Source organism: Nansenia antarctica (assembly GCF_963989245.1).
Source record: "Nansenia antarctica genome assembly, chromosome: 1".
NCBI classification, from domain to species: Eukaryota; Metazoa; Chordata; class Actinopteri; order Argentiniformes; family Microstomatidae; genus Nansenia; species Nansenia antarctica.
The window spans coordinates 25717620-25738938 of record NC_137674.1 but is presented as its reverse complement, the minus strand read 5'-3'; the positions used below and the strand labels follow the sequence as shown (position 1 = coordinate 25738938).

The 21319-nt window shown below is 45.0% G+C and overlaps 1 protein-coding gene across 2 annotated transcripts; it reads left to right on the top strand.

The window, feature by feature from the left end:
- Nucleotides 1-848: 848 nt before the first annotated feature.
- dcaf5 (ddb1 and cul4 associated factor 5) lies at nt 849-19806 on the top strand. 2 transcript variants are annotated; one of them, XM_080537549.1, is made up of 9 exons: nt 849-947; nt 2279-2422; nt 3787-3823; nt 4259-4398; nt 9302-9431; nt 10808-11021; nt 13736-13802; nt 15916-16043; nt 17653-19806. In XM_080537549.1, the coding sequence occupies exons 2-9, from the start codon at nt 2311-2313 to the stop codon at nt 19138-19140; spliced, it is 2316 nt and encodes a 771-aa protein (XP_080393675.1). In that variant the 5' UTR covers nt 849-947; nt 2279-2310; the 3' UTR covers nt 19141-19806. The 2 variants fall into 2 exon arrangements, with proteins under 2 accessions (XP_080393675.1, XP_080393674.1); XM_080537548.1 differs by having other exon boundaries at nt 851-1207.
- Nucleotides 19807-21319: the final 1513 nt, after the last annotated feature.

Sequence of the window (21319 nt, the reverse complement as noted above, 5' to 3'; positions counted from 1 at the left end):
TGCTGATAAAGTAAACTGTTTAATTTTAGCAGCTATTTCATCCACTGAAATTTGAACCATTTACCAAGACGATTTATTTATGTACAAAAGTGCCTCAATTGCCCATTTTTAGACAAACGGATGAATTTTGATTTGATTTGACAGTAAGGTACGATAAATAGTTACTAAATAGTTTGAATCCATCCAAGTGGTTTTAATCTGCTTAATCAGATATGTTTGAGAGATATCTGCAGTGTTTTTCCACCCTTCCCTACAAACCACAGGAGAGGTTGCGTTATTTAAAAAAAAAAAAGCGTAATAATGCCTCCAATGTTACAGTATGCTCTCAAAGTGGAGTAAATTATTCGTCACTCGCAACCCTTGTATTTCTTCATCAAGAGGGAGGCAAGTATTTCATCTTAGTTGTGTTGTCCTGGAACGGTGATTGTTAATAAGGAGAAGAACTCCCTGAAAATAATATGTTGCTTCTTCTTTTTTTTTTTTTTTTAAAGACTACCACTGTAATCCCAGTGTTGGGAGTAATAAAAACTAGACACTAAAATGTCTGCCCTTGATTGATTTATTTAGAGACATTCTCGAGCATGCATACATAATTAACACACAATACAATCTTTATGTTTTTACGACTCTATGGAAACTTAGGCTATGTGCAACTTGTGCAAGGCTCAGGGGACATCAACAGAGCGGTGATGAGCGCATTGCAAAGTTAGCAGCAGGCTGTGGGTCAGCTGGTAGGGAGAGGATGGTCCATGTCTGTGTGACAGACAGACAGACAGACAGACAGAGAGGGTTGCACCGGAGCAGGAAGCGGCTGGGCCAGGAGTCACAACAACGTCGACATCAGACTTGGGGGATATCTCTTCCACCAGCATGTAGCCAGAAACAGTCCAAATTGCAAGTCAACGCTTACTTCTAACGGTAAACCAACGGATGTTGGAAGAGCACAAGTAAGTGACGATATTAAGTGAGCCTGCCGTGTGTAGCTAACTGCTGGGGAGAATGAAGGAGGTGAAGGGTTGCGGTATGCGCTCCTCCGTGGGGTTCCTGTCCCAGAGAAAGCTCCACGGCCAGCCCCTCATGAAGGAGGAATTCCAGAGACGCAGACTGGCCGGTTGTACGAGTCTGTTTAAGAAGGACATGCTTGGACATTTCGGCTGTGTTAACGCCATAGAGTTCTCCAACAATGGGGGAGAATATCTCGTGTCAGGTAAGTTGGCAAATCACCCCAATCCCACTGCTGTGTTGTATCATAGGGCTTGTTGGAAGCTAAGCTAACGCAGGCTAGCTCTCTCCACTGCGCACCGTGTTGACTGTGTCAAAGCTCTCTAGCTCTCTAACGCGTCTCCGCCACCCCTAGCTATGCACATTTGACGCCTTGTTGCCATTAAACAAAGGGTCAATTATGAGCCAAAAATGACGACCTGTCAGAAAGTACAGGCCAAGTCTGGCAAAGCCTCTCATACATTGTAGCTAGCAAGCTAACGTTAGCTTATCTACTGGCCAGACAAGCTCGCTAAGGTTGGATACAGGAACCAGCTGGTCAGCCAAGCCAGTCACTGGTAGTTCACTGTAAGTGTGAAGTCACAACATTGGGACAATATTGATCTGAGCTATCGATCTATGCACCTCAGTGGATGCATGCATGGTGATCTTTATTCCAGCTAATAACTTATCAGACTGCAACACAAATGTGAACATTTCAAACCTGCAAACTGCGACACTTTAAATGAATGTGCAATATGACAACCCTAGGGTACATAAGGTTCAGAGAATAGGAACTGTTAGAATAGGTATAGCATAGCATAGAGTACAGCACAGTGTTTTATTTGTATATTATAGTAGTGGATAGTGTACATAGCCTTTATTTATGTAAACCAGCTCCTTTCCCTTCTTGTTTTTAGTTTTTTTTTCCTAGCACCAGGGGAGCCCCCCCTCCCAAATGTCGTTGTTTGGTACCTGTACTATATCAATGACAATAAAGACCATTCATTCATTCATTCAACAACACAACAATATGAGTATAATATAGGTTTGTTTAGAGCCTGAAATTATGCAGAAATTCAAGATGGGTGACATGGCAATGCCGCTATTTCTTCTTCTGTTTGTTACCCACTGCCCTGAGCTAGATAATCCAACCTTTTCAATGCTGTATTGGCTAGCAGAGTGAAGTAGGCTGTCTCTGTTACAAACAAACTGCATGTCCAGAAGAACATGGGCTTTCTTTTATGTTTACACCCAGTTGATTGTTTCCTAACCATCTACAACATCATATTTACAGGAGGGGATGACCGCAGGGTATTGCTGTGGCACATGGAGAAAGCCATCCACTCTCGAGCCAAGCCGCTGAAGCTGAAGGGCGAGCACCTGTCCAATATCTTTTGCCTGGCCTTTGACAGCACCAATACGAGGGTCTTCTCTGGCGGTAAGAGAGAAATAACACAAGCTCTCCTCCCCGTGTTTAAGCAATATCACACGAGAGGAGTGCTGTTATACTGAATATCAGCACGGCTGTGATTGGGTCGTAGGTACGAGGCCGCAGGCCGAGTAGGAAGACAATCACAGCCGTGCTGATATTCAATATAACAGCACAACCTCGAGTGTGATATTGCTTTTATACAACAGTTCTACAGAGCCATTTATTAGTTAAGAGTAATAAGTGACAACAGATTATGATTTGTTTGTTTATTTAATTAATTATTTTGGCTCCGTCAACAAGAAATAGTTCCGCAACTGGACTGTTGCCTAGTAACCTGAACACAAACATCTGCAGGCTAGCTACTTTGTATTAACGGTCATTTCGGAGTGATACATATAGTTAAAAGTCCCAGTGCTGTTATACTGTATATCAGCACTCATGGAATGCCTCTTGTCCAATCAAATTACTTGGTCGGAACTAACTGTTGTATAAAGCGCTGTATATGATTCCTGTGTTCTATGAAGTAGATGGAGATGCTGCTGCACCAAGAGCAGGTTGTTGTTGCCTCAAAATATTTGAGTTGTAACAGAGTTCTTCATGCATGTTGATACACTTCCGGTCAGGAATCCAAAGTTTCATATTACATTTACATTTTTGGGCATTTAGCAGACGCCTTATTCCAAAGCGATTTACAATCAATACATTTGACTAAGCAAGTGAATCATCAATCCACCAGTCGTAGCAGGAAGAGTAATCCAGCTCAGGCCAGGGGCCATTGGCAGTCTCAGTGATAGTGATTTTTTTTTATATATAGACACTGGAGAACAGAGAGACAGTACAAGGGGGGGCAGTAGAAATCATAGGGGACACAGTAAAAGGGCAAAAGGGGTGTCTCAGGAGACGCAGTGCTGGGGGGGTAGTGGATGTCTCAAAGTGATGTCAGTGTTGTCCTCCATGTCAATCATGTTAACCCACCTGTACATGAAGAGACATGACAGAAGCTCCTCTCTACTGCACCCTCTAGAAGTTAACATGCACATCCCCATTGTTTATTGTGACAACTGAAAGCCAAATCTGTTTGGCTAGTTTGCACATAGATCTAGGGTCAGAGTACAGAGTGATTAGATCATGGGTTGAAGCATTGTGATGGTCCATCATTGTATTAAAGAGGTCTGAGTGGTCTTGGGAGGGGTTGGTCTGTCCCCTAGCAGTGATGAATTGCTAATACTGTCAGAGACCATAATGTGGTCAATTCATCACGGCTATGGGATTAAACCAACCCCTCCCAGTGCTATGCTATGTAGCCTAGGACTACGACTTGACTATAATCCTCCCTGTGTTTTATATGTAAATTCTTGTTGTTTTCAAAGGCAATGATGAACAGGTCATCCTTCATGATGTTGAACGGTGAGTATATTAACCATCATCACGTTCATTTAGATGATGGATTTATTTGACAAATGATCTAGGCTAGGAATATCAGGCGCATACTCCAACCATGCAAAACATGAACTCTGTTATTGTAAATGAATACATTTAGTTATTTACTGAGAGGGAGTGGATATCTTTAAAAAGAAAACATAAAACACACCTTTTTAGCCTGGCTTTTATCTAGTGTCTCTCAACTTGCACTTTTTACTCCTATCTTATCTTCTATTTCTTGTTTTACTCCTGGTTTTATTGTGTTATATTTATTTGATCTATTTCATTGTTTTATTGTATTGTTGTTTATTTACTATTGTTTTTATGTTCAGCACTTGGAGTTGTGTTCAATGCAATGACTTGTGCTAGGCCTATCTAAATAACGTTTGATTGATTGATTGATTGCTTCTTTTCTTCCAGGGGCGAGACTCTGAACGTGTTCTTGCATGATGATGCTGTGTATGGCCTGTCTGTCAGCCCCGTCAATGACAACGTGTTCGCCAGCTCCTCTGATGACGGCCGCGTCCTTATTTGGGACACTCGAGAGCCGCCACATGGAGGTACTTCATATAGGAATACAAACCTACCCTACTAACCTACCCTACTAACCTACCCTACTAAACCTACCCTACCAACTACCCTACCAACTACCCTACTAAACCTACCCTACTAACCTACCCTACTAACCTACCCTACTAACCTACCCTACTAACCTACCCTACTAACCTACCCTACTAACCTACCCTACTAACCTACCCTACTAACCTACCCTACTAAACCTACCCTACTAACCTACCCTACTAACCTACCCTACTAACCTACCCTACTAACCTACCCTACTAACCTACCCTACTAACCTACCCTACTAACCTACCCTACTAACCTACCCTACTAACCTACCCTACTAACCTACCCTACCAACTACCCTACTAACCTACCCTACTAACCTACCCTACTAAACCTACCCTACTAAACCTACCCTACTAACCTACCCTACTAACCTACCCTACTAACCTACCCTACTAACCTACCCTACTAAACCTACCCTACCCTACTAACCTACCCTACTAACCTACCCTACTAACCTACCCTACTAACCTACCCTACTAACCTACCCTACTAACCTACCCTACTAACCTACCCTACTAACCTACCCTACTAACCTACCCTACTAACCTACCCTACCCTACTAACCTACCCTACTAACCTACCCTACTAACCTACCCTACTAACCTACCCTACTAAACCTACCCTACTAACCTACCCTACTAACCTACCCTACTAATCTACCCTACTAAACCTACCCTACTAACCTACCCTACTAACCTACCCTACTAACCTACCCTACTAACCTACCCTACTAACCTACCCTACTAAACCTACCCTACTAACCTACCCTACTAACCTACCCTACTAAACCTACCCTACTAAACCTACCCTACTAAACCTACCCTACTAACCTACCCTACTAACCTACCCTACTAACCTACCCTACTAACCTACCCTACTAAACCTACCCTACTAACCTACCCTACTAAACCTACCCTACTAACCTACCCTACTAACCTACCCTACTAACCTACTCTACTAACCTACCCTACTAAACCTACCCTACAAACCTACCCTACTAAACCTACCCTACTAACCTACCCTACTAAACCTACCCTACTAACCTACCCTACTAACCTACTCTACTAACCTACCCTACTAAACCTACCCTACTAAACCTACCCTACCAACTACCCTACTAACCTACCCTACTAACCTACCCTACTAACCTACCCTACTAACCTACCCTACTAACCTACCCTACTAACCTACCCTACTAACCTACCCTACTAACCTACCCTACTAACCTACCCTACTAAACCTACCCTACTAACCTACCCTACTAACCTACCCTACTAAACCTACCCTACTAACCTACCCTACTAACCTACTCTACTAACCTACCCTACTAAACCTACCCTACTAACCTACCCTACTAACCTACCCTACTAACCTACCCTACTAACCTACCCTACTAAACCTACCCTACTAACCTACCCTACTAACCTACCCTACTAACCTACCCTACTAAACCTACCCTACTAACCTACCCTACTAACCTACCCTACTAACCTACCCTACTAACCTACCCTACTAACCTACCCTACTAACATACTCTACTAAACCTACCCTACTAACCTACCCTACTAACCTACTCTACTAACCTACCCTACTAACCTACCCTACTAACCTACCCTACTAACCTACCCTACTAACCTACCCTACTAACCTACCCTACTAACCTACCCTACTAACCTACCCTACTAACCTACCCTACTAAACCTACCCTACTAACCTACCCTACTAACCTACCCTACTAAACCTACCCTACTAACCTACCCTACTAACCTACTCTACTAACCTACCCTACTAAACCTACCCTACTAACCTACCCTACTAACCTACCCTACTAACCTACCCTACTAACCTACCCTACTAAACCTACCCTACTAACCTACCCTACTAACCTACCCTACTAAACCTACCCTACTAACCTACCCTACTAACCTACCCTACTAACCTACCCTACTAACCTACCCTACTAAACCTACCCTACTAACCTACCCTACTAACCTACCCTACTAACCTACCCTACTAAACCTACCCTACTAACCTACCCAACTAAATAGGGTTGGGTATCGTTTGGGTTTTATCCGGTACCGGTACCTAACCGATACTTTAAAAACGGTACCGGTACCAAAACGGTACTTAATTCGGTACTTTTGATTTTTTAAAATGACATATATATATAATAATAACACGGTCGACAACATTAAACAGCTTTTCACTTTTTTATTGCTGAGGCACAATATATATTTGTTAAATATACACTCAAATTAAAATAAATGAAAATAAAACTCCTGCTGACTGAGGCACAATATACATATATATAATATTACAGTTAAATATACACTAAAATAAAAATAAATAAAAATAAAACTCCCACCTCAGCAATTCTTTTGCAAAAAGATCAGCATATTTGCCTTCTCTGGCAAAATACGACACCTCTTGACTATGACTAGTCTATGACTAGTAGCATAGAACCGAATCTGCTCTCCCTGAAGATGCCTCCGTCACCGACATCCACCATGGTAAACCGATATCTGGCGTCGCAGGGAGCCATCAGGACAATGGAGTGGGTACCCTTGTAGTTGAAGTAGTCGCTGCCGGAGTGCGCCGGTGCCTTGATGTTCACGTGTTTTCCATCTACGCTGCCGACACAGTTCGGAAAGTTCCACGGTCTACTATGACTTTATCCCGTGCGTTGCCAGGTGTTTCATCAAGTTAGATGTGTTCCCTGCTTTACACGCGAATGATTTTAAGCATTTTGAGCACTTCACATTGTTTTCGTCGAGTCGGGTGAAATGCAGCCACACTTTAGAACGCTGCTTCATTAGGGGCTTCATTAGGGGCTTCGGCATTCTCGGTGACCTCGTAGCTAGGCTAGCTAGCGAAATTCGATAATATGATAATAATAATAATAATAATAATAATAATAATACAATTCAGATAATATAATAATTAGTATAAATTCACTAACTATATTACTACACTTACTATAAACTCACTCTTCTTAACTCGTAACACAACTGCTCAGCTCACTACCACGACACGCACTGATTGGAAATTTAACAGGCGATGTCACGCCAGGGGGAAAAAAAATAGAAAAGTACCGAAATGAGGTACCGAAATCTCCTTTGCAATTCGGTACGGTAAATACCGAATGTAAAGTAACCGGTACCTACCGGTACCGATTTTCGGTACCCAACCCTACTACTAAACCTACCCTACTAACCTACCCTACTAAACCTACCCTACAAACCTACCCTACTAATCTACCCTACTAAACCTACCCTACTAAACCTACCCTACTAACCTACCCTACTAACCTATCCTACTAACTAGGGATGTCCCAATCCCATTTTTTCACTACCGATACCGATACCGATACCTGGGCTTCAGGTATCTGTGATACCGATACCGATCCGATATTAGTATTTATTGTTTTACTCCTGAATAATAACAAATACTTCCCCAGTATAGTCCACAACAACAGTTGGCTATTAAAGACTGCCAGCCTTTATTCAAGCAACGAAAACAGTACTCTGCAGTACTCAGTGACCAACTGGTTAAAACAATTTAAACAGCAGCATTCAGCATTGTAGAAAAAAAAAAGAGTTACTGTCTGATTTCTAGTTTTAGTGCCTTCAGGTTTGTATTCTATTTATCTTCTCTTACAAATGGCAAATCAATTATAGGACCCTTTTTAAAAGTGTAGCCCGCTGGTGAGACCAGAAACCAGTCGCAGAATCGAAGGAGTGTCAACAATATCTGGTTTTCGTTTTTTGTACCCAGTCCATATAATAAAAAACAGTTTAACCATCACTAAATACTTATAATCTGTGGATTGGATTAACTGTTCTCGTTTGTCGGAGGCTACCAGTAAGTGATAATTACTTGTAAACATACTCTCGTTTTAGGACGTGTTCAAAAGCAAGGACTGTGTGTTCATCTAGTTAAGATGGGAGTGGAGGTGAGGGAGCTGATGAACTGGGGCTGGGCTCCCAGAGAGGCAGCGCTAAACTGAAAACAGACGCGCAAACGAATGCATTCAGAATGTAGTTATGTGTTTTTAGCATGTCCATGTTCTCTCAGTATGTTGTGATGATATAAAAACGCAGTTAGACGTTCCTAGCGATGTACCACTGTTAGCTGTTAGCCGCTAGCAGCGTTTGTTGTGGTTTGGTCAGTCACTTTTCTCCTGTCGCATTCCCATTCGGTGCACCAAGATTCAAATACTCGTGTCGTCTTGAATTTCTTTCCGATTTCAATGTCTGACGCATCATTTGAAAGCTTACCATCTGTAGTTTCAGACTATGTAAATAACCGAAAAATTACTTAAGCAAATGGTTTATGATTTCACCAGCTAGCATCATGACATTGTCAGACTCATTACACACAGGTAGTCAACTCTCATGCCCGTGACCACTGACTACTACTGTTGTCATCACGTGAGTGACACGCCAGATCGCGCACGCGGATCGCAGCCTATTTTTTTTCTGGTGCGATCTGCGATCCAGCATTCAGGACCAATATCGCAGCGATATCCGATATCAATATCGGATCGGGACATCCCTACTACTAACCTAAACTACTAACCTACTCTACTAACCTACCCTACTAACCTACCCTACTAACCCATTTTTGAAAGACTTTCAGAACAAGACTTTCAGAATAGTCTGTTAATTATAATCCCGGATTATGGTGTCGCGAATAGGTCTAAAATTCTATTCAAAGGAGGTCTTAAAAAGGTCTTAGATTTGACTTGTTGAAACTTGTAGGAACCCTGTTTGTTGTTAATGAACGTATTCTGGCACAGCATGTCTGACCTCTGAACTTCCCTCTTCCTGGTAGAGCCTTTCTGTCTGGCCAACTACCCCTCAGCGTTCCACAGTGTGATGTTCAACCCCACGGAGCCCAGACTGCTGGCCACAGCCAACTCCAAGGAAGGAGTGGGATTGTGGGACATCCGTAAACCACGCAGGTGAGACATACATGGACTGACTTATATAGCGCCTTCATCCAAAGCTCTTTACAACGGCCTCTCATTCACCCATTCACACACACATTCACACACCAATGGCGGCAAGCTACCATGCAAGGCGCCGGCCTGCTCACTGGGAGCAATTTGGGGTTCAGTGTCTTGCCCAAGGACACTTCGACATGTGCCAACCTTGCGATCATTAGACGGCAGCTCTACCTCCTGCGCCACAGCCTCCCCGACATCTGGTCGGCAATCTTAAAGTCCCTTAACCAAATGAATATTCATGTTCTTAACCAAATGAATATTCATGTTCTTCGGGATACTGCATTCCAGTATTTGTTTTAACCACTGCCAAAGTATAATTGTTAAAATAAATAAATCAGTTATAGTTGTAACTACTACTGTTTATGATCATGGCCAACGGCATCGACATGGCTCTCGTTTTTCGATTTGCAGAATGCATACTGTTTATTATAATGTCCACTAGGCGGAGCTGTTGTAATATGATTCCATTGACCAATTTCTTCATTTGCTTCATGTGGAGATGCCCTGGATTACATGTGTGATTGTTTTTTATATTGACAATAAAAGTGTGTTTCTTATCAGAGCATTGATATTGTGATAAAATATCATCTTAGAATATCTTTAAGTCTGCTAGATGTACACTTAGATCAGGGTTCCCGCGCTGGTCTTAAAAAGCCAAAAAGGCACAAATCCAGCAACCCAGCTTATAAGGCCTTAAATATACAAGATTTTCAAAAAACTGTCTAAAGAATGAGTTGCTAGGTCTTAAAAATTAGATTAGCTTGTCCTGCAAGGAAGCTTTTGTGCACTTTGTTCTCTTCATGTTGAAGTGACTTTCTACAGTTAACTGTTAATGTTAATACATTTACTTTTGAGTAATTATGGGACTTATTCATTTTATATCATGCAGCGTTGCGAATAGGTCTAAAATGATATCCAACGAGGTCTTAAAAAGGTCTAAAAAGGTATTACATTTGACTTGTTGAAACTTGTAGGAACCCTGCTAGATGTACATTTACATGGACATTCCCATCTCTCCCTGCAGTCTATCTTCCAACCACTCGTGAGCTTAGAATTATGGTTCTATCTCCGTTTAGGGTAGTTCAGAGATATCGAGTGTCAAAGTTTTTACATTCCATTATGTTTTGTGAGATGGAACCTTTGTATTTTATGAATTACTAACTCAAAAATGGCAACATTTAAAAAATAACACCACACAGGCATTAATAAACACCTAATGGATCAGATTATGTAAAAAACTCAATTTTGACCAAAAATGGAGATAGAACCATATAATTCTAACGTCACGTCATGTCTATCATGTCTCTTCCCCTCTCTCCCCCCCCCCCCAGCTCTCTGCTGCGTTACGGGGGCAGCATGTCCCTGCAGAGTGCCATGAGCGTCCGTTTCAACAGCACCGGCACTCAGCTGTTGGCCCTGCGCCGCCGGCTGCCCCCCGTCCTCTACGAGCTGCACTCCCGCCTGCCCAGCTTCCAGTTTGACAACCAGGGCTACTTCAACTCCTGCACCATGAAGAGCTGCTGCTTCGCTGGAGACAAAGATCAGGTGGGTAAAATGGTAAAATGGTAAATGGTAAACTGCACTTATATAGCGCCTTTTTTGCTGCTCCAAAGCTGCTCCAAACAAAGCGCTTTACAACGGCCTCTCATTCACCCATTCACACACACATTCACACACCAATGGCGGCAAGCTGCCATGCAAGGCGCTGGCCGGCCCGCTCACTGGGAGTGTCTTGCCCAAGGATCACAACCTTGTGATCATTAGATGGCGACTCTACCTCCTGCGCCACAGCCGCCCCTGTGACTTTGGTTATTTTCAGTTTTTAAATGTCCAAATTGTGCCTTGAAGATTCAAGACAAACTGACAAACTTATTTTTGCCCTAAAGGATCTCAGTTGACCAAGGATGTGTGTATGAACGGGGCTCTGCTGTCTCCTTACCCCTGATGAGCCCTGAAGCCCCCATACCGATCCAAGAGTATTCCGTCAGGGCCTCTGCAGACGTGACATCATCCTGCAGCCATGCTTATTTATGTTAACATTATACTTGGGTATCAGGGGAGTGCCTGACAGCCTATATTCAGGGTTCCCGCGCTGGTCTTAAAAAGCCTTAAAGTCTAAAATCCACCAAACCAAATCTTAAGGCCTAGAAAGGCCCTGAATTCCAGTTATTCGGTCTAAAAATGAGGTGCTAGGTCTTAAAAATGAGATCCTGCAAGGAAATCAGTCCGACGACATCTATTTACGTGGAAGTTAATCAAGCTGGAACCCAAAAAATGCAGGTTTGCTTCCTTTTTCGCTTGTATGGCAGTGAAATCCCTAATTTCATCACCTCGAGGATGACAAAAAGCTATCATATGGTGTTGCGATAGGTCTAAAATTCTATTCAGAGAGGTCTATAAAAAGGTCTAAAAAGGTCTTAAATGTGACTTGTTGAAACTTGCAGGAACCCTGCTATATTAGACCACTTCCCCACAAAACAAAGCAGAACGGTAGGCAGACCAATCGGCCCCAGGTAGACACGAGACAGACACTGGAAATAGAACGGGACATAGTAGCCTGTGGGTTAAGATGAGTGGTCAGTGATATAGGCTAGCTAGACAGACAGACAGAGGGGAGTCATAGGGGTGCAACATTCCTACCTGACGTCTGTCCTTAGGGGACACGGGGAGCAGCATTCCCAGGTGTGCTGGGTCCAGATGTTATTCCCGATTCCCCTCAGGAACGACTCGAGGGAGAGGCAGTTGGTTTCCGATGATTTTCTTTCTCTCTTTTTGCGTTGCCATGGCGCCAGAAAGTAAACATGATTTATGCCCAGTGGGTTTTGTAGATGTTACACCAAGTCTCAAATTCTGACTTCCTTCAGAGAAGAACATTTGTCAAAAAATGCATCCGCCCTTGTAAATGCTGCCTGTTCGCTTTATCTCCAACTGACACATTTACGAAAAGTATGAGAAACAAAACATCACATTTTGTGACGAGTTGTCAAGCAAAAGGACTGCAATTACTATCGTTGTCATGCAAAACTCTCCGAACCTAAGCAAGAGTTTTGCATGACAACGGGTTGTTGTCATGCAAAACTCTCCGAAAGCAGAGCTTTCAGTGTGGCAGCTAGCCACCCTCTGGAACTCTCTCCCCACAGCGATCCGCAATGCCCCCCCCTAAATCAGCCCTCAAAACCCACCTGTTCTCTAAGGCCTTTGGCCTCTAGTCTAGTTCGTCACTCTCACTGTCTTTGTTTCTTTGCTTTGTTTTTCTGTTCTGTCTGTCTGACTGTCTGTCTATGAAATCTGTTAAGCGTCCTTGGGTTTGAGAAAGGCGCTATATAAATCTATGATATTATTATTATTATTATTATTATTCCTCATGTCTGGTCTTCCCATATCAAAATGGTCATACCTTCGGAGGACTTTTTGTCTGAACTGATCAGTCTTTGTAGTCTTAGTGGGAAGCTAAGCATATTTTTCCTCTTACTAACTTTATCACTGCCTCTGCTCTGTCATTACAGCTGGGAGTATAATGTGTAGCCCCAGGCTGCAGTGGAGCTAACCTTTGTCAGCAAGTTAAATTGCAGTGCTTTTGTTGACTCTGGGGACTAGAGCTCTCAGCAGGGGTTCTCAGTTTCATCAGTTTCTTCTGCCATTATCCTAATACGAAAGAATCGTAGAAAAAGATAATTCATGACCGAATATTATAAATAATTCTCTTGATGTTTTGCTTTTAGATGTATCCTCCAATTTGATTCTCCTCCTAGATTATTAGCCTATATACAAATGTCCACCACTGTTATTATACCAGGTACAGACATATTTCATTACTCTGGTTTGTAGCACCATGGGCAACTCTTAGGTCATGTTCTCACATGAAAATCCGAATCATGACCAGGAGCAAGTGGATGAGATTTGCGTTTTCACAGCCCTTCATGTAAACGAAGTAACATACGCAATCGAAGCAACAGACGTGGTAGTTGATTGGTCAGAAAAATTGAAAATTGCCCGTTCGTCCCGCTGTTATCCAGATCAACACGCATGCGCTGTTGTTTTCCTATGGACAGCCTCGATGCGTCGTTTCTAACCGGAGCGAAACCACCCTTTTCAAGCGGAGCATCCGTCGGCTGTTTGCTCCGGGAGCGACTTCGAATGCGCGTTCTCACAGCTCCAAACGACGCAGAGCAAAGCGAATTTGATCCTAAACTCCGATTCCGAGTGAAGCAAATGTTCTAGTGAGAACACACCCTTAATCTCTTTCTTGTCCCCCCTAGTACATCTTGTCTGGATCAGATGACTTCAACCTTTACATGTGGAGAATCCCAAAGGACCCTGAAGCAGGTAAGACTGTGTGAGTGTGAGTGTGCGTGTGCGTGCGTGGTGTTTGTGTGTGTGGTGTTTGTGTGTGTGGTGTTTGTGTGCGTGGTATTTGTGTGCGTGGTGTTTGTGTGCGTGGTGTTTGTGTGCGTGGTGTTTGTGTGCGTGGTGTTTGTGTGCGTGGTGTTTGTGTCCGTGGTGTTTGTGTGCGTGGTGTTTGTGTGCGTGGTGTTTGTGTGCGTGGTGTTTGTGTGCGTGGTGTTTGTGTGTGTGGTGTTTGTGTGCGTGGTGTTTGTGTGCGTGGTGTTTGTGTGCGTGGTGTTTGTGTGCGTGGTGTTTGTGTGCGTGGTGTTTGTGTGCGTGGTGTTTGTGTGCGTGGTGTTTGTGTGCGTGGTGTTTGTGTGCGTGGTGTTTGTGTGCGTGGTGTTTGTGTGCGTGGTGTTTGTGTGCGTGGTGTTTGTGTGTGTGGTGTTTGTGTGCGTGGTGTTTGTGTGTGTGGTGTTTGTGTGTGTGGTGTTTGTGTGCGTGGTGTTTGTGTGCGTGGTGTTTGTGTGCGTGGTGTTTGTGTTTGTGTGCGTGGTGTTTGTGTGCGTGGTGTTTGTGTGTGTGGTGTTTGTGTGCGTGGTGTTTGTGTGCGTGGTGTTTGTGTGTGTGGTGTTTGTGTGCGTGGTGTTTGTGTGCGTGGTGTTTGTGTGCGTGGTGTTTGTGTGCGTGGTGTTTGTGTGTGTGGTGTTTGTGTGCGTGGTGTTTGTGTGCGTGGTGTTTGTGTGCGTGGTGTTTGTGTGTGTGGTGTTTGTGTGCGTGGTGTTTGTGTGCGTGGTGTTTGTGTGTGCGTGGTGTTTGTGTATGTGGTGTTTGTGTGTGTGGTGTTTGTGTGTGCGTGGTGTTTGTGTGCGTGGTGTTTGTGTGTGTGGTGTTTGCGTGCGTGGTGTTTGTGTGCGTGGTGTTTGTGTGTGTGGTGTTTGTGTGCGTGGTGTTTGTGTGCGTGGTGTTTGTGTGCGTGGTGTTTGTGTGCGTGGTGTTTGTGTGTGTGGTGTTTGTGTGCGTGGTGTTTGTGTGCGTGGTGTTTGTGTGCGTGGTGTTTGTGTGTGTGGTGTTTGTGTGCGTGGTGTTTGTGTGCGTGGTGTTTGTGTGTGCGTGGTGTTTGTGTATGTGGTGTTTGTGCGTGTGCGTGCGTGCGTGGTGTTTGTGTGTGTGGTGTTTGTGTGTGTGGTGTTTGTTTGTGTGTGTGTGGTGTTTGTGTGTGTGGTGTTTGTGTGTGTGGTGTTTGTGTGTGTGGTGTTTGTGTGCGTGGTGTTTGTGTGCGTGGTGTTTGTGTGTGTGGTGTTTGTGTGCGTGGTGTTTGTGTATGTGGTGTTTGTGTGTGTGGTGTTTGTGTGTGTGGTGTTTGTGTGCGTGGTGTTTGTGTGCGTGGTGTTTGTGTGCGTGGTGTTTGTGTGTGTGGTGTTTGTGTGCGTGGTGTTTGTGTGCGTGGTGTTTGTGTGCGTGGTGTTTGTGTGCGTGGTGTTTGTGTGCGTGGTGTTTGTGTGCGTGGTGTTTGTGTGTGTGGTATTTGTGTGTGTGGTGTTTGTGTGTATGGTGTTTGTGTGTGTGGTGTTTGTGTGTGTGGTGTTTGTGTGTGTGGTGTTTGTGTGCGTGGTGTTTGTGTGCGTGGTGTTTGTGTGTGTGCGTGGTGTTTGTGTGCGTGGTGTTTGTGTGTGTGGTGTTTGTGCGTGTGCGTGGTGTTTGTGTGTGTGGTGTTTGTGTATGTGGTGTTTGTGTGTGTGGTGTTTGTGTGTGTGGTGTTTGTGTGCGTGGTGTTTGTGTGCGTGGTGTTTGTGTGCGTGGTGTTTGTGTGCGTGGTGTTTGTGTGCGTGGTGTTTGTGTGCGTGGTGTTTGTGTGCGTGGTGTTTGTGTGCGTGGTGTTTGTGTGTGTGGTATTTGTGTGTGTGGTGTTTGTGTGTATGGTGTTTGTGTGTGTGGTGTTTGTGTGTGTGGTGTTTGTGTGTGTGGTGTTTGTGTGCGTGGTGTTTGTGTGCGTGGTGTTTGTGTGTGTGGTGTTTGTGTGCGTGGTGTTTGTGTGTGTGGTGTTTGTGTGTGTGGTGTTTGTGGTGTTCTTACAGATGGTAATCTCTACCTCTCCGTCTCTCTACCTCAGGAGGCATCGGTCGTGTGGTGAACGGTGCTTTCATGATCCTGAAGGGTCATCGCTCCATCGTCAACCAGGTCCGCTTCAACCCACATACGTACATGATCTGCTCCTCGGGCGTGGAGAAGGTCATCAAGGTCAGTGACATCATAACTATTCACGTCACCTACATCATGCATACTATGCGCATCACATGTATGTTATGCCTAATTTAGAGAATACAGAAGTAAAGAAAACCTTGGGGATATTCAGAATCAAATATCACATTTTGGTCATGCTGCCCGATCACGTCTCTTCACGACACTGGCTCCCCGCTGGTGGAATGAGCTTCCCACAGCTGTCAGAACTGCAGAGTCACTCCCCATCTTCCGTTGTAGACTGAAGACCTCCATCTGTTCAGGTTACACCTTAACTGCTCCTCCTGAGACTTCTGCGTCTCCCTGCGTCTCCTGAAGACACCCGCTTTTCCCCTCTGCTGTGTCCCTAAAAACTTCTATTTGCCCCCCTTGTCCTGTTTCTCTCTTTCCCCAGTGTCTAAATAAAAAGGCTAGGTTTAGAAGAAGGTGATAGAAGAAGGTTTTTCCTTCTATCAATGGCCCCGGGCCTGAGCTGGTGGATTGATGATTCACTTGCTTAGTGAAATGTATTGATTGTAAGTCGCTTTGGAATAAGGCGTCTGCTAAATGCCAAAAATGTAAAAATGTCATGTAAAATGGTCATACCATTTATAGTCTGGAAAGTAGGTAGCACCCAGTTGCAACATTCCTTCAGGTAACCCCCCCCCCCCCCTATGTGAGTATTTTGAGTAATGATAACTCACTTCACTTCCCAGTACTGACCCTATGAATCAGAAGGCCTCAGGTGAACTATCACATGTCTCTGCCATTCTCCATAGACTGGCCTGAGCTTGTCGAGAGAAAAAAAACGTGTTGATTCATAAACGCCCATCCTCAAGATGTGGCTAAAGATTAAGGAGTTATCCACTGATGATGCTCCGGGTGGGAATGTTAGCGAACCCAGGGTAGCCATGATTTAAGGCACTAACCCAAGTCACGCTTTCTTTTGTATTTACTCCAAACGACACACACAAATGTTAAACGTCCCATTCAAAGTCCCAACAAATAGTTGCTTTGTTCTCTAATCATAATGGAGAAAGAGGAGTTCACTCTTATCTTTCGGGCCGATACCGTAGCTTTGTCTCTGTGTCTGCCGGGGTCTACGTTAGGGAGAAAGCTGATCCAGGTCCCAGGTGCTCTGGAATAAAAGAGGATTAATAGCAGGGAGTGTTTGCCTGCCTTTAAACCTGACCCCTGCTCTCCTCCCCTCCCCTAATCATCAGGGTTCCCGCGCTGGTCTTTAAAAGCCTTAAAGTCTAAAAACCAGCAATCCGATTTCTATAAAAAAATGAGGTGCTAGGTCTTAAAAATTAGATCCTGCAAGGAAATCAGTCCGACCACATCTATTTACGCGATAATTAATCAAGCTGGAACCAAAGAAATGCCAATTCGCTTCCTTTTTTTGTCTGTATGGCAGTGAAATCCCTAATTTCATCACCTCGAGGATGACAAAAAGCTATCATACGGTGCCACGAATAGGTCTAAAATCATATACAAAGAGGTCTAAAAAAAAAGGTCTAAAAAGGTCTTAAATGTGACTTGTTGAAACTTGTCGGAACCCTGAATCATGATCCCTTGCTTCTTTCTCTCTCTCTCTGCCTCTCCCTCCCTCCCTCCCCTTCTCACCCAGGCGTGGAGCCCCTACCAGCAGCCCGAGAGTCTCGGAGACCTGGAGGGTCGCGTGGAGGACAAGTCCCGGAGTCTGTACACCCACGAGGAGTACATCAGCCTGGTGCTGAACAGCGGGAGCGGCCTGTCCCACGACTACGTCAGCCAGTCCATCCAGGAGGACCCGCGCATGATGGCCTTCTTCGACTCGCTGGTCCGCCGGGAGATCGAGGGCTGGAGCTCTGACTCGGACAGCGACCTGAGCGAAGGGGCCATCCTGCAGCTCCGCAGGCGGCGCTCCACGCGCGCCATCAGAGACAGCGTGGCAGTGCCCGCCCTTCCTGCCGCCCCTGTCGCAGCCGCCACCAGCCACCACAGCGACTCGGACCCCTCCTCGTCGTCATCGCTGGCCGGCCCAGACGTTCTCTCAGGAGGAGAGCACGCCGAACCCGAGGGGGAGGGGCTGGGGCTGCCTAGGAGACAGGGTAGGCACCAGCATCATCAGTCGGCCTTCCTATTGGACCTGGTCAACGACGACTCTGACTCCAGCGGGTTCTGGCCCGACCCAATGCCCAGGCCTCGTTCGCCCAGCCCCAGGGACAACTCCTCCCTGTCCAGCCGCACCTCCTCCCCCGCCGGGGCCTCCAGTTCCTCCACCTCCTCCTCCACGTCCAGCTCCAGCAGCGACGCGGACGACGAGGAGAGACGCAGGGCCAGCACGCGCCAGCGCAACGCGGCCAGGAGGCCACGCATGCACTTCCCCTGCATCTCAGGGGAGCGGTCCGAGTCTATGCAGGCGGTGTACCCCGGGGTGGACACCTGCAGCTACCCCAAGATCTCCATCGACGAGCCTTCCTCGTCTTCGTCAGGATCCTCAGGAGAGTTGCTGGAGGAACCGATCCAAATCAAGCCCCGGCGGAGCGGACCGAAAGACAAGGCGAGGCTCCAGCACCTGTCGGACATCCTACCTGGCTCCAGCCCCGCCCCGTCTCCTGAGAGCCGAGACAACGAGGAGGAGGAGGAGGAAGAGGACCGGGCTGAGCATGAGGGACACTTCACGCCTCTTCACGCCTCCCCTCTGTCTCAGAGCCCACGTTTGGGCTTGCAAAGGACAGAAACCCGGAGCGGAGAGAGGGACCCCGCTCTAGACGGCTCAGAGAGCGCAGAGGAGGAGTGTAGCACGGCCCGGCAGGACCGCAGCTTACAGGCTCTGGACAGCAGCTGGGCTTCCCCCGGACATCACAGCCCCGGGGTGAACGGACAGCCGAGGACTGAGGCCTTGCAAGGCCTGGGGAACCTGGGGAACCTGGGTCAGAACCTCCTTGGATCGTCAGAGTCCGAGGGGGAGACAAAAGTCAGACCTGCGGACACGAGGACCCAGGCAGAGGAGCAGGCCTCTCAGAGAGGCCAGCAGGCCCAGGGGGGGGCGTTGAAACGGACTCATTTGGGGTTGGGGTCAGAGATGGGGTCAGCAGAGGCCTCGCCCTCAGAGAAGAAGTTTAAAACATGATGACAACATTTGTTGTCATTTGGACAGGCAATCATTTGGTGATGACTAAGACTCACCTTAGGGTGGTTTGTTTTTCTATGGGTTTTAACAACCCAGTTTTCTTGTTTGGTATCTCTTTTAAGAGATAAGTTAGCCACAGTTTGGCATTTTGAGACATTCAGAGACACACAAACTGCTTAAGAGCAGGACACTGCTGTTGCTGGGCAGTTAAAAGAGAGGCATGGTCTCAGAAGGTATTGTATAATGATTGGTCACTAATGCAGCAACATTGGACAGTGTCATCACTCTTCAGGTCAAACCACTGATGACATTAAACATGGAAATAAAATAAAAAATATAGGCTGAATAATAATAATATTGACAATAATGTTTTTGGAATTGCATTTGCGAGTCATTTAGTTTTATAACGCATAAATGTTTGGGGTTTTTTATGCTTTCATTGTTTGTTAATGAATAATCTACCCAGTTTATGAGCACCTTTGTAGGACAAGGCTTTTCATTATATATTTTATTTGTTATTATTTCATGCTGGGTGTAAAATGAGATGGGAATCATTTTCATTAAGTGTGATTCTCTTGCTTTGGGGTTACCCGTAGCGACTGTCTCCATGGCAATCTTATTGAACACCATCTGGTTGAGTTGAGTTGCGCATTGAAATTATGTTTTCAGTGCTACACGGATTCTTCTTTTGTTTTGTTTGTTGTTATCTATGCCACCAGCAAATGTTTTTGCTTTCTTCAATTAAAGAATATTTTGTTCTCCAATTATTCTTATCTGTGCCTCTGCTCTTGTCAGGAACAGTGGAAACCCTCTCGTACATGTTAAACACTAAAGCCTGTTTTTAGTGTACCCACTGGACTTGTATCTGCACATTTCTTTTCCTGAATCACCATGGTAACAACGGCTACAACCCAATGAAAAAAAATACAAACCACATCCTAGTCAAGGACCATGAACAGATAATCATGATCAGATAGGTATAGACTTAACTCAAACCGCCAAAGACCTTCTGAGATTGAGCTTCATTTAGTGGAAAACACAGAGAACTGTGGTTTAATTCTGCGTCTGCATTCTGTGTCGTTGATTTAAAGTCAAATTCATTTATTCGCATAACATTTTATTCAAACAAGGTGCTGTGTTCGTATCCATTTGTCACAACGCCCACACATATCTGTATTATAGAGGGAAAGAAATTCCACAATTGTTTTGTGTACTTAAAGAAGAAGACATCTTGGAATGACTGATCACGAGCTGTATAACCATACATGGACTAACCCGATAAGAAAGCCACACCCACTCAGACAACCCCAGATTCCTGACCGTCTAATGACTGTTAGTGGGGCAAGTTATGTCATTGTTGTCTTGGAAACCATGATGCCTGTTATCTCTCCCCTCTCAAATTCCCAGGTCTACTGTCTCTCTCTGACTGGGGGCATACCGTAGTACCATACCAGTGTGTGCTTGCCTTCTTCCACGGCCGGGAGAGAGTCTGAACGTGTCCCTACGGGCCTGTGGTGAAGTGGTAATCAGCGGGCAGACAGACATATTGTTTGGGGTTATCGAGCTGTTTGTGCTGCTCTCATTTCAAAGTAATCTCTCCACTTGGGGCCTGTCCACAGTGTGAACTTCCAGTGAAGCGGTCACTTATCTACAGGAAATAGACATCCTTCATTTAACCCTCTCATTCCCCCGATGCAGCTATCCAGGGAGGGGGGGGGGGGTATGCCTTTATATTTAGTCTTCTCTGCTTGTTTTAGTATAATTTAACAGAGAAGTCTGTTTTTGGAACAAAATCGTATTCAATATTAAACTGCGAACTCGGTTTCCCCTCGAATACTTTTTTCTCTCTGATAATTTGATTTAAGATTCATTCAAAGTACTCTGTAGTCCCTTACAATGTCTTATTTCTGTATACTGGAGGATTTCTGCATCTGAATTCTTTAGTTAGTCTACAACATGGCTGGAATGCCTTGGGATGTTGCCAGGGAGAAATCAAACACACAAGGTCTCTTCACAGGACTTTTGTCTCAAAAGACTAACAACGAACAAGCTCCCTGTCTTACTATTTGCATCACTGTCTTGTCTAAAGATATTTTGGGGATTGTGACCAGCTCAACTGTACTACATCAAGTTTGGGTAATATAGGCTATACAAAACTATAAAAAATAATATACTAATA

Bases quoted from the DNA above. Each gene is read 5' to 3' on its own strand.
- dcaf5 (XM_080537548.1), top strand. From the start codon at position 1,000: ATGAAGGAGGTGAAGGGTTGCGGTATGCGCTCCTCCGTGGGGTTCCTG. The intron at 9,432-10,807 runs GTGAGACATACA...CCCCCCCCCCAG, and splicing joins GACATCCGTAAACCACGCAG to CTCTCTGCTGCGTTACGGGG. The intron at 16,044-17,652 runs GTCAGTGACATC...CTTCTCACCCAG, and splicing joins GCGTGGAGAAGGTCATCAAG to GCGTGGAGCCCCTACCAGCA.